This window comes from Balaenoptera musculus, chromosome 3, assembly GCF_009873245.2.
Source record: "Balaenoptera musculus isolate JJ_BM4_2016_0621 chromosome 3, mBalMus1.pri.v3, whole genome shotgun sequence".
Lineage (NCBI taxonomy): Eukaryota > Metazoa > Chordata > Mammalia > Artiodactyla > Balaenopteridae > Balaenoptera > Balaenoptera musculus.
Window position 1 is genome coordinate 119,692,666 of NC_045787.1, and position 16,437 is coordinate 119,709,102.

Consider the following 16,437-nt stretch of genomic DNA (forward strand, 5'->3'; position numbering starts at 1 on the left):
TCAGGACATCAAATGTTAATTAGAGCCTTTGTGTTCCTGTGTTAGAAAAAAAAAAAAAAAAAATATTCTAAAACAATTTGGTAAGTTTAAAAACCCAGCCAATAGCTAATTACTAGTGAGTGCGTTCCTCCAGAAGATTAAATATTAATGAAGGAAAACAAATTTATGTAATTCCAGAGATTAGAAATCATGATCTTCTTGTAAGAAGTATGTTTTATTACTTTAACCTTTTATGGTTGAACACTAGCTCTAAAAAAGAACCATGAATATGTCAGCATGGCATTTCTTTTTATTTAGTCTGAAAGTCTCCTCTTAAAAAAAAAAAAAAAGCAACATTCTCCCTCCCAGTATGACACCTTTCTCATAACTTAACTGAGCTTTGTCCAAAATCAGAATCTGGCTCCAGAAAAAGCCTATCATCAATATACAAGATATGGTGTTTTCTTACAGATTTTCTGACAAGAGAACATGACAATATTAACCAAATAAATTCAATACAAGGAAATAATGTTGTAACTCAAAGCAAACTGCTTTTTGCTTAATCTCACTTTTTGATTCTATACTAGATGACCACTATTCTTAAAGCTTAAAATAAATTGGGAATACAAGTCAAAACCAGACCCTAGTTAAAGAAAATGGAACACCGAGAACCGTGGGTTAGCAAAAGCAAACAACACACTTTAAATTAATTGGGAAAATTTTAATTAATAAGCATCAAATGTACTTTACATTGATAACTGCAATACTGAAACTGTGACATTTTAAATATTCTTTGCAAAAAAGGTTAGTGATATTCTTTTTCCTGGGAAACATGGAGATCCAATTATAAGCATTAATGTGGAGTCTAGGTCACTATGGTTTAGTTAATGCTAGTATCTGAAGAGATGTTCACATTTCACGTCTACAATAAGGTAGAGTGTGAACTACTTGTATTGCTGAATTTAGCTAAAATTCCATGAGATAATTTAGAGGACTGTCAAACTTTTGAAGTGCAAACTCATAAAACTTTACATTGGGATCACTTTTTTGCTTCAACTGCACCTGACTTGAGAATACAGGTAATTTTTATTTCCTAACTCCTTGGAAAACTACTTCTCCAATAAGTCTTATGTCTTCTTTATTATGCGTTGTTTTTAAGAAAGATGATTATCTCTGTGGCTAGTTTCCCACAGTTGATAAAAATCCATCAAAAACATCATAATATATAATTAGCAAGGAGAAGAGCTGTTTTTCTCAGGCTGCAGGAACATAAAAGAAACAGCACTTCTTATTTGTATTAGCACAAACATTTAAACCTAGTCATACTGCAGGTAACTCCAATATAGTATTCAAAAGTTCTATAAAAATGAACAAAAGATACATATTTACTTCCATTGCTCCAAGAGTCAAACATCAGATCTGCACGAGAGCTGTACTGTAGCAGTCTGCTGGTCTGATTTAAGAGTTCGAAGTCCTTTTTGCTATTTGGCCCAATGATGTCCACATCCCAGATAAATTCAGTTCAAAAAACAGAAATTAGGGCAAAGACTCCATATAGCAAAGCACAAGGATATGCCACTAGAAGTTGCTGTCCTTCCATGGCTAATGCAGAAATAAAAATTTTGGAAGCAGAAAAACTACACCATCCAATAATTCCAGCAGTGAGAATGATTCCTACCATTCCTCTGTAGCCGACAAGGAAAAACAGGGGGAGGGGAGAGAAACAGTAGATGAGATTAGTTACATAAGAATAAGTTTTAAAAAAGCACTTAAAAATCGACATGTAGATATCCGCAGAAATAATCAAGATGTTTTTCAAATGCTGAAATGTACCTCACAGTGAATTCAATTATTTCATGTGATAAAAAGCTCGTTTATAACACATCTTGCTCCTTAATCTAGCACAATTTCTCAGCCTTGGCAGCACTGACATTTGGGGTGGACGCGCTTTTGCTGCGGGGGTGTTTCTGTCCATCGTTAGGAAGTTACGCAGCATCCTGGCCTCTAGCCATAAAGTACCAGTAGCACCCACGCCTCCCACAGTTTTTCACAACTGAAGTTGTCTCCAGACATTGCCAAGTGTCCCCCGGTAGCAAAACTAACTCCGCTTAGAAAATACTGTTTCAGTAGAAAATACTGTGTGTAAAATTTGAATGTAAATATATCAATCTTAACAAATGAGAGGAGTGAGGCAGGGACACTGTGAGGCCATCATCCTGCCAAATCTCTACTACCAAATAGGTGATATATACTCTTCTCCTAAACCTTCATTTTCATTCTTTAAGTGTAACAAAGTTCAATCTTTGGTCGTCCAGCACTAGCCACAAGGAGGAGCTTGAACTGTTGAGAGAGCCTCTGTGCACTGGCCATGAGAAGCAATTTTACTAGCTGTATTTACACCTCTATTTTTAACCTTACCTAAAATATTATTTTAAAATAACACATATTTAAAGCTGTGTACATCTGAGAACACGGTAGGCTAGTAACAGCCTCTTCCATAAAAAGAACGCTCCATTTTTAGTTAAAAAGCTGCTAAAGAGAGAATATGTGTTTATTATTCATCCACTTAGCATATGCCCAATATCTTTAAGAAGTCAGATATGGTATAAAAAAATCAAAGAGAGAGGAAGTATAATTCTAAACAACTTGACCTTTTCCATGCAGTATTTAAGTTAACAATCACCACTGTTCAATTTGTTTATGGGCACTGCTAAGTATGCAAAAAACTAAATTCTTTAGCACAGGTAAAAGCAGAGATGGTATAAAAGACTTTTAAACTTATTCTCACTTCCATTATTCATCACGGAGAAATATACAACACAGCCCTCACGTATAAGAGGCACTATCTAAGATGCTGTTGAACCAGTGATTTATCTCAAACTGATGGTGAGGTAAAGCCTATTACACAGAATTGGTCAATCAACCCCCAAAATAAAGACCAGCACTTACTGCAAAGAAAATATCACTGCAAAGCTGGAAAGCAGGATCATGGGAAGAAGACAATATCCAAGGACACTTGCCACACAGCCGAAGGAAACACCAGTCATACTCATTAAGTTTAATAAACAAAACATTCCTAGGCATCCAATTGCACTGATCCCATATACATAGCCAAACTGGATTTTGCCAGCCTATGGGTAAAGAAAAGATTACAGGTTAAGGGCAAAATAGTTATTTTTGGCTTCTTTCACCTGAAATGGCACTCACAGAAGATATTCAATTTGTGAGCATTAAAATCCACAAAGGTACCTATCCTTTACACAGAGAAGTAAAACAGTGAGCAGACTGGCTTTTATAAAATCCTTCTTAAGAAGTTTAAAATATCCACCTCCCAACACACAGATACTGTTTTTCATTTTCTAGTTACCATTTGAGCTTGGCATAGAATTCAACAAAGATATAAAATCATGGTATGATCACCTAAAGTAGTAGATTTCTAAAAAGAAATCTGGCTGATTTTAAGCAAGTAAGCTACAGAGACAAGATGGAAAGCCATTCAGATATTTGGATAGTAGCTAATATCACTTGAAAGTACCCAAATTCCACCAAAATTGCCCTGAAGCAATTCATTCTCATTGGCAGATGTAGCTAAAATCTTTTTAACAGCAGAAATGATCTCATTATTCACTTTACATGGGTGTTAGAGGAATTAGGAGAAAGGAAGCCAGGAGAAGCAGGAAGCCAGGGTTCTGTGAGGAGGGGAGGAGACAAGAAAAGTGGTTAATAACTGGGCAAGAGGAATATAATGGAATATATTTTCTTCTTCCATTGTTTTTCCAAATCATTGGTTGCTTTATACAGTTCTCTGACAAACAAACAAACAAACACAAACCTTAAAAATTCTGCTCTTATAAAAGACACCACTGAACAGTCTTAGGGCAGTAAACGTTACCTTAATTGTAGTTAGTATTCTTAGTCCAGCTATGTGAACAAACATTGTATTCAGGTTATGCTATCACTAAAATCAGTCCACAGAGAAGCCTTTAAAAAGTTCCTGGTTTGTCAGATGTCTGACATATAAAACTCAACTGGGAGAATGTCTCTACAGATTACATTAAATAGCAAAATCCTTGGGATTTTTGTTAGAATCAGTATTTGTAAATACTTGAGTAAGAGTATAGAAGTTTAAAAGGGCTCAGCAGAGTTCACTAATGCACTCATATAGTAATAATAAAACCTTACACTTGTACAGTGCTTTAAACTTTTCTAAGTGTTCTCACATAACCTGTCTTGCTTAATCTCCAAAACAATCTTGTTAGGTGGGAAGCATAGGATTATCTATGAGAGGCAGGTGAAGGATGAAACGACTTTGCTCAAGGGCAGAGTAGGAGCACTGAGTTCATGCCCAGTTTTTCTGACTAAAAAGCCCATCTTCGATCCATTATATCATTTACCTCTTCTAATTCAGAAACGACATAAAATAAAACAAACAGTAATAATTATCTTTACAACTTTTCATTTTCAATATGCTTTAACATTCTTAGGGAGATGGGAGATAGGAACTAAAACCTGTTGCCTTTTAATGTTTCAATTCATTAAATGTTAATATATAGAAGACCAGCATTGCTACAACAAAACACCACCCAATGATGAAATTTTTAAAAATAGCAACAAGCTAAAAATTTTGTCAGTTTTTGAAAAGAAGGAATTTTGATGAGACTAAAGCCATATGATATTTATTTATTAATATTTTTCCCTAATAACTGAACCACTTAGTGGAACAAGAAATGATTTCTAAATATACTATATCTATTATCAATGGAGAAGTAATGAATAGGTATAAATTCAAACAACTCAATACTATTTAAGACACATCAAAGACTTGATTGTCTCAATAAAGGCTCTTGGTGGAACATTTAATCTCACACTGAGAGTTGCAACTAACATCTTACCAGTAACAAGGTGGCTCCAAAAGCAAGGCAAAAAACCATTGGTCCTGCCAAATCAGTCTCATTCATGATGCTGCCATCTGCTACTTTTAATGGGTGTAACACTGTGAGTGTTTTTTGCCAGATGTGATCAAAATTGATACCTAATTCTAAAGAAAAAGAAAATAAGGAAGTCAATCAGGATTTGTGATATACTTTTAGTTTACCAGAATCTATGTTGTAACAGGAGAAAAAATGAAACCACCAATATCAAAAGAGTGATCTAGCAATATCAGATGATATTATTTTGGTGAGTCCTCAATACCAGTCTTTACTGATTATGGTGTTTATTCCACAAATATCCAATTTCTGGTCTGATGTTAGAAACGGGTATGGACATGATGAAACAGACACTCTGCTATGTCTGCATAGCAAAGAATGTATGGACAGTGTTAACAGTAAGGGACTCTGTACCTGAGGCTTCAGGAACACTGGAGGCCCTGTGAAAATGTATACAAAACTACGTCTCTCTGCATATGCGTGCATTTTTCTGAGGAGTATGCATAGCTTTCACTAGGCTTTCAAAGCGTTATCTGATCAAAAAAAAGAACACTTTAGAACTACTGCTTTTTGTGTTTCGGGATGCAATTTGAAAAACACCATACTTCTGAGTGATGTTACTAGTTCTGTCAGCTTATTTCCATGCAGAATAATCAATACCACGCTATTTCCTCTCATTTCTTCCACTGATAGAATTTCATCAATAATCTGAAGTAAAAGTTACTCTGCTCATATACTGACATGCTTTATTATCACTTTATAAAGATCTATGAAAAATCTGGTCCTCCTGGCTCAATGTGGTTTCATATATACTCTGTTCAAAATGAGTCACTTTAGTAGAAAACTGTTTTCTACAATATTATTCTTTTAAAGAAAAGGGTAACTTCTCCAAACTAAGATATATTTTCACTGACCAGCTCGGTATTATAGAGTACTAGCAAGTGTTGCAACCAATCGTACCTTCTAATAAAGGTGGCTCATCCTCAAAGTTGTTTCCATAGAATGGCTGAGGCGTAGTTGGAGTATACGCCTGAGCTGGCTGGAAAATCTGCCCGGTATACGGCTGTTGTGGCTGCATCATGTCTGGAGGGACAAACCGGCCTTGGTGCGAGTAGTCATAGCCAGCACACTGTCTACAATTAAAGTAAATTACATTTCTCAGAATTATGTCAACGCCCCAAACTGATATTCCTGACAGGAAGAAAATCTTAGTCATGCAATTCCCAGGATATCTCTTTGCCAGTTTTTATAAACGGTGGTTGAAATTAATTATTAAGATCAAGCTGATTATCTACAATAAGTTGTCTCTATTTTATAGAGAATTTTCCTGATGATGCTAAAACTCACTTATGCAGTGCTTAAGCATAATTTCACAAACTATTAAGCTTTTAAACATCAGGAGGTCAACAAATGAAAACGTAAACGTTTTCTTGTATTTTCCCCTTTAGTGAGCATACATAAAGATAGCTGTGAAATAAAATTTATGCCCAAGACTATGAATAAAAACTCAGGATGACAGACTTTGTACTGCATGTTACGTTAATTTTTCACTGTAACTCAGATCTCTCCATGAGAATGAATGAGTATAAAATCATTCTTCTTTATTCTCTGTAGTATGTTATTTTTTGCAAGTGGGTAAATCTCTTCAAGAACAACCATCAATTTCAAAAAGTGGAAAAAATCAAGCTTTTTTGCGAAAGCTTTCTGAATGTAACAAACATTATTAGCACACCTTGCATCTAAATAGTGCTTTTAATTTTTCAAAGTAATTGTATACCTATTGTCTCCTTTGCTATGTACTATAACAAATCTTGCATTTTAGAAGGAAACCTTACCATGGCTTTTTTAGTGATAAAAACAACAGGGACAGAAGGATATTGAAGCAATATCTTTTAGAGACCTGTTTTACCATGTTCCAGAAAAATATGACTTATCTATCAATGGGACTAATCTAATTATATGGTAAGAAATAAGGAAGTAAAGTAATTATTGTAAAAGTAAGATACTTTAAAAATGAGAGCTGAGAAGCCTTAGAGATCTTTTTGTCTAATTATCTTTAAAAATTTATTAATTCCCTTTTGAAAAATATAACAAATCTAATGACCTCATTGATATTTGAGATTTTAAAATTAAATCTAATTTAAATTAACTGAACATCTTGATTAAAAGCAAATCAAAGGTGAAGTTTCAACTACACATAGCTCTCGTTCTCATGACTTACGTTAGTCCAATACATGCTTAAAAAAATACTATTTATTTTTCTAGCTATAAAATATAGAATTCACTATAGCATTATTTTAATAGCAAAAAGTAGAAACCAAAACAAAATAGCTATCAGTAACTACACTGTGATATAGGCACAGACTACTCTGCACCTTTTTAAAGGTGTGAGGCAGTTTTGTCTGTACTTGTAAGAAATGATAATCAAGAAATATTCAGTGGGGAAGAAAAAATCTAATATTCAGAATAGTATATACCATATACACCCACTGTGACTATGCTTTTTAGAATATATATGCATATCTATGTGCATGTGTGTATATATATACACGTACATTATATACACAATTATATAGGTAAAGGGACCCGGAGACAGGAGAAGTAAAAGACTTAATTTTCAGGTTATAAACTTTTGTACCTTTGCACCTTTAAAAATCCTGTATATTAATTATTTGTTGAAATTCATTAATTCTAAAATGTCATATGTAATATATGGGTATATGTTAACTACCGAAAATTTCCAAAAACATAAATAATAACCTTTTGAATATTACTGCGTAAAGCACTGTTTTAAGTGTTTAATGTGAATTATCTCACAATATTCTCTCTACAATTCTTTAGGTCAATTTTATCATCCTCTCCATTACAAAAATGTGGAAACATATTTGGGTTAAAATGGTTTGTCCATGGTGGTGCCAGGATTCAAAACTAGACTTTTTAATTCCAATAGCCAGCTCTTATAACAACTGTAGTAAAAAATTACCCTCAAATCCTACCTGACAGAGACAGCCATAATATCTTTATCTATACATGCATTTCCCCAGTCGTTCTGGTATGCAAGTATCTTGATTACTATTTTCTCTCTCACACACACACACAAATACGCACACACACACACACACGGAGTTTCCACAGGGCTAGCTGGTTGAATTAGGACAAGAACTCACATTTTCTGATTTAGTAAAATATGCTATTGTGTTGATCTCTGTTAGGATGCATCATAAATCCACCTTGGAGTTTATGAAAGAGCTAGAAAAGCTCCATATGGAGGTTTCTACAATCTGCATAAACAAATTGTATTTTATACTCTCTCTCTCCAGAGAGAGAATATGAATGTGTATGCAATAGAAAAAACAAGAAGAATGACATAAACCTGTGGTTCTCAAAGTCTTTGATCTTAGAACCCATTATACTCTTAAAATTTATTATTGAGAACTCCTAAAAATTTTTATGTGGGTTGTATCTATCAATATTTATTATTTTAGAAATTAAAACAGAAATGTTTAAATACTTATTAATTCATTTAAAGTAACAATAAATCCATTACATGTTAGCATAAACATTTTTATGAAAAAATTATTTTAAAAAATTACTGAGGGGCTTCCCTGGTGGCGCAGTGGTTGAGAGTCTGCCTGCCAATGCAGGGGACACGGGTTCGAGCCCTGGTCTGGGAAGATCCCACATGCCGCGGAGCAACTGGGCCCGTGAGCCACAATTACTGAGCCTGCGCGGCTGGAGCCTGTGCTCCGCAACAAGAGAGGCCGCGATAGTGAGAGGCCCGCGCACCGCGATGAAGAGTGGCCCCCGCTTGCCGCAACTAGAAAAAGCCCTCGCACAGAAACGAAGACCCAACACAGCCATAAATAAATAAATAAATAAATAAATTTAAAAATTAAAAAAAAAAAAAAAAAAAATTACTGAGAAAAGTGGCATTGTATTCTATTTTTGACAATCTCATTAATGTCTGGCTTCATATAAGACAGCTGCAAATTCTTATATCTGCTTCTGCACTCATTCTGTTGTGATATACTGTTTTAGTTGAAGTATTTGAAGAAAATCTAGTGTTGCAGACCTGTAGTTGGAAAACAGAGTATTTTAATAACCTTTTCAGATTATCATGAATATTCTTTTTTTTAACCTTAGTTGTATTTTTGTAATTTCCCCAGTTTATTTGAAAACAATCTTTTCTGACATATATTCATGTGAATTTTAGATCAGGTATCTCCAAGTGCACAGAAATTACCTATATTTGCCTATAAACTAAACACTGATAAAAGAATACTTAACATATCTATATTTAAGCATTCCAAACATAAAAGGACTTTTTCCCACTTATTATTTTTTTCCCACCTAAGCTCATCTATATTTGACATTCAGGTTAATTACATGGATGTAAAAGCAGACACGGTCCCCAAACTGACCCTAAGGTAAACCAGCACACAAGTGTCCTTCTCCTCAGACACAATTACATTTCCAGAGGCAAAGTGGTTCTAACAGGAACACTTAAGCTGACTTCCTTATGAAATCAACTAGACAGACACAAACTAAGGAGTGAAGGTGCTGAAGATTAATCCCACAAATCTTCTTCCTTCCTGTCCTGTAAATGCACAAGTGTGCACTCTGCGCATATCTGAACACTTCTCGCCAACATCACTGGACACCAGGCCCTGACATCAAGAGGTAGTGCAGGGCAGGGGCCCCATCCACACAGAGGGAAGAGGTAGTGCAGATTCTTGGAAGTGCCAATGGGCTCAGATGCTGACAGGCCTTACAGTGATGTTTTACTTCATTATGTTCTATTTTGCTGCTCTACTATTTTGTTTGTTCCACTATTTCTGTAACTGGGGCAAAGTGGGAGGTTCAACTAGTCTAAGAACAGTTACCCCATAAACTGTCTGAATCAAAAATTTTTATTTATTCTTCCGCCAAACACAACAACTGATTTCCATCTACAATTATTTTTTAAGGTAAGAAATAGTGAGTCAACTGAAGAAAGGGCTGCAGCCTTGGCTAGGGAATGGTGACACTGTGACACCTGACTGAGAATGCGGGCCTGTGGGACGAGCCTAGGCCACAGCAGGACTGGACCCAGGTCAGCGAACCTTCTCCAGGAAGGCTCTGCAGCACCGCACACACTGCTGGTAGACAGTCTCAAAGTCAGCGTCATTACCATAATAAGGATCTTCAATCATGAGTTGTTTCTGTGGATCGTAGCTCCCAAGTAGTTCAATTTTCACTCTGCAGTTTTTAACTTGATTACTTTTCCTATTCAGATCTGTCAGGTTGTTTTCATCCATACATAGTATATAATCAAAAGTTGCAAAGTCTTCTTTGGTAACCTGTCTTGCTTTATGGGCTGTGTTAATGCCATGATTTCTTAGGCAGCTCACAGCTCTTGGATCTGGTGACCGGCCCACATTCCAGTCAGAAACAGCACCACTGTCAATGACCCAAGTATCTGAAATGTTTTGATCTGTTACAAGTTTCCTGAAAACTGCTTCTGCGATGGGTGATCGACAGATGTCACCCAGACACACGAACAGCACTGACTTGGTCACCTGTTCGGCCATCTTCATCTTCCCGTGCGCACAGAGCGAATATTCTTTTTGATACATCAAAATGCAAAGCAAAGTGGTAGTTTTTTAAACTTAACTTGCAACATGGAAATAGAAACAATGCTAATGAACTCTGCTGTATTCGAATAAACTGATCTGTCTTATACTTTAATTGGATCCTTTATTATTCATGTATGATTTTGTAACACCATGCACTGGCCATTTAGAAAATATCAGTATGAATTATGCAGCTCTTCCAAATATTGACACACTTAAAATATATAAATTTTTTAAAAATCAGATTTGTTAATATCACCACTGATCTCATCAGAAAATGGTCAATTATTGGGAAGCTGACAAGTTCACAATGATGGATACAAGTTTTCCAAAATCCTCATTTTTGCCTGAAAACTTGAAATTGATCATTGGCCACACATACTGTCTATTGTTTTCCTTGAAGTAACAGGTCACTTCACTCATTTTTGAGAAATTATTCAAGTCTGAATAACTATAGTTTGTCTGTCAGATGTTCCTTCCAATAAAAATGGTTTCCACAAAAAAGTGGCTAATCAACTTGCGACTCAAATTGCACAGGGGCTTTTCCTAGAGATAATCATTGTACTTCAGTATGAAGCAGAAATGCTTTAGGACTGTTTCCATTTTGTCACACAGACTTCTCTAAAAATGTGTGTTGTCAAGATCAGCATTTAATAAAACAATAATTCTTACAGCTTCATCAAGGGCACCCTTAAGTGAAAATGGTTCCCCTCACCCCCCCAACAAGTGTGTGATGAAGAATACAATGATTACTAGAACAATTTGATGCCATTGTCTTGCCTCATATTTGGATACCAGCAGTTCTACCAGTCATTACTTCTGCAACATCAGTGCAAATCTCAACACACCTAAAAAGGTATATAACATCTTAGAATTTTTACAAAAATAGTTTTGACCTTAAAGTCTTCTTGGAAGGTCTCAAGAACCCTCTGGGTCTGCAGGCCACACTTCAGAAACACTGATACAGACCCATAAATTTCATGTAAGGAAAAGAAACACTGCAAACAAATAAGAGCTTTAAAGGTGGCACCATCATTCCTTCTTCAGGATACAAGGTGACAAAGACAACACCATGGAATTTTACAATTTTTCTTTTCTGGCAGGATCTGCTCAGGAAAATTCCTGACTCACTCCTGTTGGTTTTAAACTAAAACACCGCATGGTAGACATGACCTTTATAGTCTAAATCAACACTTTTACAGCAGGAAAAGCAGCAGATGTAAACCAATACTCTCAGAAGCACTCAGTATCAACAACAAAGACAAAAAGCATCTTAATATACTGGGTTGACTACTTAAGTTCATCAAAATCCTTACATAGTCCATAAAGGTGTTATTAGCTATTTCGGAAGATGAAAAAATACTAGCTTTCAAGACTTTAAAAAATATGTAATCGGTATCACTAAATATTTTATAGGCATATCTAGAATACAATGTGGAACCTGCCCAATATGACAGATTGAGATCAAAGGGCCTTTTACCATTTGGGTTTATTTTTTGTTGCATGAATATATGAATGTACAGTACCCATAGTGGAAACTATGCAAAATGTTAAAGCTGACTTCATAGGGCAAATGTAGAACTAGGGACTAATAATAAGTCAAGTCAAATTTGAAGACAATCCAAGTCAGATGCTATCTGTACCTAGATTTTCATCAATAGAGAGATAAAAGTTAGCTGATCCTTGTTACCAAGTTGGCATAACAAACAAAATGTTACTTGATAAACTGACATGGACATAAAAATGTCATTAGATTGCAAAAAACAACACATATAGGTACATATATAGGAGTTCAATTTTTTTTTTTTTAATAAAGTTCAGAAACCCAGTCATTACTGCTAACACATTAGGCTTCTTATTTTCCTAAGCATCATCTATAAACTCACATTCGTTAACTGGCAGTAATGTTTATATAAGCACCTGGAATGAAACTTTTTCACTAGTACAGAAGCAATGCTTACTGGTATATAATTTGCTTGGAATGGAATTGTGAGACTAGTTAGCAAGAGAGTATATTTAGATAGTCTGCTCTGTGGAGAACTGAAGTGAGATGCTAAGTGTAAAGAAAAGATAAGCCACACCTTTAAGAGATGCAAACATGGACAGAAAGAAAGAAACATAGGAAAGAAAGGCAGAGACAGATAAAGCTAGGAGGCTGCAATCTAAATGGAATAATTCTGTTGAGTCCAAACATCAATATCATTTGGTTAAAAACAGGCCCACATACAGACAGGTTTTCCAAACCCCTGTTGCAGCACCCTGACCAATCTTATATTCATCTGCCCTGTCATACATTGAACAATCACAAGAAACACATATTTAGGTAAATAAATGAGTGGAAATTTCTCAACATGACTTTTCCAATTCTGCCCGATTAACTGATAAAAGAGATAAATCTTCAATGGTATGTAATTGAGAATTTAAAAGAAAAAAAGTGATTCACAGACAGCATTATTTACATGCTCATTCCCATTGTCCAATGTGTTGAATTTGGTGGGGGGGAAGCTTTAGAATATATCAAAAAATAAGCAGATTCAAGGAGTTTTGTTTTGTAAAAAGTATAGCCTATACAAGACAAATGATACTGTGGGGCTGAATTTGATTTTTCCCTTTTTAAATTCTTGGGCACTTTCATTCAGATTTATTAATTCAAACACATTCTGGTACTAATGTTTCAGATTGGATAGGCACCCTTTCCATGCCCTCATCCTGGGACAGTCTTCATTAGGTTTTTAATTCAGAGTCCACAGATGCACATCACGTTAACACACGAACTGCCTGGACATTATATGCACATTACTGTGGGTGTTCGCATGCATATATTTCTCAGAAATAGGCCCACAGTTTTCCTAAGATTCTCAAAGTGGTCCTGGACCATCTAAAAAAGGTTAAGTAGGCCTGATACAGGAAACGCCTTCACTGGATGGCAGGCTGAAAAGATTAACTTTAAGGACCTAAGAAACTAAGAATATGATGTCCTAGAGGAGATTGGTAAAAAACTTTAAGTTTTTTGCCACAAACACCACGGACTATAAAAAGAACAGATTTTTGTTTTTGTTCAACAGTTCATGGATGAAAGGTTCTGAGTCCCCCTCACTTCAGTCTGTAACTGGCAATTTGTGTGTACTGACTGATCATAAAGTTTTGGTGTGTGGAGTAATAAAAGTGATTATCAGCTGCTTTATGAAAACCACCTGATGATTCATAGTATGCAGCTTACACTGTTCAATAGTGTCACTCAGTGCTTTCAGTTAATGGTTGATAAAGTCTGAAAGTTGGACTGATTTAGCTACTAAACAAGCTGTCAAAAGATTTTCATTTTTAACTCGTCTTATGGACTAAACAGCCTATCTTCTAGGTACTTAAAACTTCTATCCATATCTTAAATGATATACAAATACTGTCACTAGAAAAAGCTTCTTCAAGAATCTACTCTTCCACTCATGGCACACCTGAAAATTTTGCATAAGATACCAAACCCTAAATAAATAGGGCAATCCCTTCCAACCCAAGCAAGTGTCACAGATCTCTCCGGAGGTAGAAAGATTATGAAAAGTCACGTTCCTGATACGGAACATGTTCACACATTCACTCTTAGGCAGAACCAAACATTCGGGGTACATGCTTTCAATGCAATTTCGACTAAGTAAATGGGCAAAGTTGAAAAGTTACTTGCTATAAGGTCCTCCACTTCCTCCATAATCATAGGACTGCTGTGATTGGTCATCGATGCTGTAACTTGTCTGGTAGAAATCCGTGTTTAAGTTGTCAAAGCCTGACATTGCAAATGATCTGCAATAAAAAGAAACGGCAAAGACTGCTTATGCCCAAGGTCCTCCTGAATTCGGTCCTGATACTTTACTTAAGCAAATACCCTCAGAAGGCAGCAAGTAACTCTTCTAAAATTCTGGGGGGCAGCATTTGGAAGATGGGTCGGGGTGGGGTGTGCTAAAGAAATGTCTAGACTCTAAGTCGAGGCCCGGGAAGACACCTCCACTTCAAGGAGCTGATATGCCTTGGGCTCGGGGCAGGGACGTGGGAGGAGGGGTTCCGTGGGGTCTTAAAATATCAACAACAACAAAGATGATTCCTCACCTCTGGACAGCTGACAACACGACAGCCTCCTGCAAAATAAGGCCTGGGCCGGCCAGAAAAGCGCAGACTCCTGCAGGGGCCTCGTCAAAGCAAGGCCCGAAACGGAGGGAGGGTCTGGGCGAAAGGACCGGGGCGCGGTGCCGAGAGGCGGCAACAAACCGCGCTGCCCAGGTACGGGGAGAAACCGAACAGTGCGCCACGGAACTGGGCACTCACCAAACGCGGAGGCGGAGGCAGCGGCGGCGGCGGCGGCGGCGGAGGCGGTGGCGGCGACAGCTCCGGCAGCCTCCAATAACCCCCAAACTCAACTAAGGACCCCGTACTGGCCCCGTTGCTACGTGTCAGCAGGTTAAAGAACTGCTTCCGGGGCACGCCCGCTCGCGCAGGCGTGTTAGCGACTTTCCGCGTGGGGCGGGGGAAGAGGGTACGATACGGAGCATGCGCAGTATCGACCAACTGGTCCAGCAGCGGGCCAATGGGAAGAGGGAAAAGCTTCCGGCGGCTTAGTTAGCGGTGGAGGCAGAAAGGCGCCGGCGCAGCGATTGTTAGTTGCTGTTTGAGAGCGAGAATTACTCAGTAGACCGAGTGCCTGGGTGAAAGCGTGCAAGAGGCTCTCAGTACACACATACAAACACACCACCCCCACCCCCGCAATGAAACAAACAAGTAAAAATAAAATAAACAGATAAAAAGAAACACACTTGCCTTCAAACAAAAATAACTAGCAAAAGGACATAACAAACCAAAAAACCAAGGAGTGTACGCTAGAGAGGAACAAGCAGCTACCCTTTGAGGTTTTCTACTCCATCAAAGAATTTCTGAAATTGCTCATGCAACTATCTAACTTACCACCTTTTACAAATAATTTTAGAGTTTATTGATGTAGGTACAATCTGCAGAATTCTAGGTGGAATGACTATATCCTGATTTGCTGGGGACAGCCCCATTGTCCTATGTTATGCCTGTTTTTTTCCAACATAATTATTAATTTTGTCCCCTTTTCATTTTCAAAAATATTCCAGTTTGGCTGATAAATTATATGGTTGTACTCTCTTTAAGCTTCATTATCTAGGAAGCGGAGTTTCTAGTTACCAACAATATGCAATAACCTATCGCTTCATCTACTTAGTGATCTTACTGAAAAAAATTCTAGTTTCTCTTGTTTCTTCTGATGTTTCCCTTTTTTCCTGTCCAAAAGAGATATTACTCTCAAATTTGAATAGAATACAAGAATATGAGCATTAAAAATTACTTGCTTAGGAATGAATTGTTAGATAAAGATATTACTAAAATTCTGCTTCTGTCCGTGAGAGCAATTACTGTGTTTACTGGATTTTCTTTCCTCTCCAACCCCTGCCCCAAATGAGAAGCCAAGCAAGAAAATTGTTACATGATTAAATTTTCCTTATTGTTTGTTTGGTATCCTGCAGAAGCCCCTTGGGGATTTTGAGACTATCAGTCAATTTCATGGCTAGTCAGGTAGGCTTTTCTTTTGGGAAACTTTTCTTTTTTGGTGTTATACCCGTGGCGCCACCACCCTCCCCCGCCCCCCCCCCCATGATAGGCTCCAGAAAAGCATATTAAAGGAAATTGAGTACTTGTTAAATGTGCTGACCTCTGTTAAAGTCATTGAGCTGGCTTTATTAGGAGTAGAAAGCCTCAACCAGGTCAAGGGATAATAGAACATAAAGTGGGTTTGGAACAGCTGCCCAGTCCTTCCCTGGGACCTAGTATGTCAGTCACTAAACTTGGAACAAAAAAGGGAAGAACATTCTAATCATGAGCAATATCTCTTAATTAGTTTGACAATCACGCTAGTCTAC

General features: G+C 37.0%; 2 protein-coding genes across 3 annotated transcripts; both read right to left on the reverse strand.

The window, feature by feature from the left end:
* Positions 1 to 679: 679 nt before the first annotated feature.
* YIPF5 (Yip1 domain family member 5) lies at positions 680 to 14,983 on the reverse strand. Of its 2 annotated transcripts, XM_036848681.1 has the most exons (6): positions 14,831 to 14,983; positions 14,192 to 14,311; positions 5,868 to 6,040; positions 4,872 to 5,017; positions 2,929 to 3,110; positions 680 to 1,664 (listed from the first exon to the last, which is right to left on the reverse strand). In XM_036848681.1, the coding sequence occupies exons 2-6, from the start codon at positions 14,299 to 14,301 to the stop codon at positions 1,502 to 1,504; spliced, it is 774 nt and encodes a 257-aa protein (XP_036704576.1). In that variant the 5' UTR covers positions 14,302 to 14,311; positions 14,831 to 14,983; the 3' UTR covers positions 680 to 1,501. The 2 variants fall into 2 exon arrangements, with proteins under 2 accessions (XP_036704576.1, XP_036704577.1); XM_036848682.1 differs by lacking the exon at positions 14,831 to 14,983 and having other exon boundaries at positions 14,196 to 14,311.
* Positions 9,347 to 10,719, reverse strand: LOC118893303 (low molecular weight phosphotyrosine protein phosphatase-like). The gene has a single exon (XM_036848683.1). The coding sequence runs from the start codon at positions 10,520 to 10,522 to the stop codon at positions 10,001 to 10,003; it is 522 nt and encodes a 173-aa protein (XP_036704578.1). The 5' UTR covers positions 10,523 to 10,719; the 3' UTR covers positions 9,347 to 10,000.
* Positions 14,984 to 16,437: the final 1,454 nt, after the last annotated feature.

Excerpts from the sequence above, each read along its gene's own strand:
- LOC118893303 (XM_036848683.1), bottom strand. The coding sequence starts at position 10,522 with ATGTATCAAAAAGAATATTCGCTCTGTGCGCACGGGAAGATGAAGATG.
- YIPF5 (XM_036848681.1), bottom strand. The coding sequence starts at position 14,301 with ATGTCAGGCTTTGACAACTTAAACACGGATTTCTACCAGACAAGTTAC. Across the intron at positions 3,111-4,871 it reads TTGGAGCCACCTTGTTACTG|GCTGGCAAAATCCAGTTTGG; the intron begins GTAAGATGTTAG and ends CTTTACCCATAG. Across the intron at positions 1,665-2,928 it reads GCAGTGATATTTTCTTTGCA|AGGAATGGTAGGAATCATTC; the intron begins GTAAGTGCTGGT and ends TGTCGGCTACAG.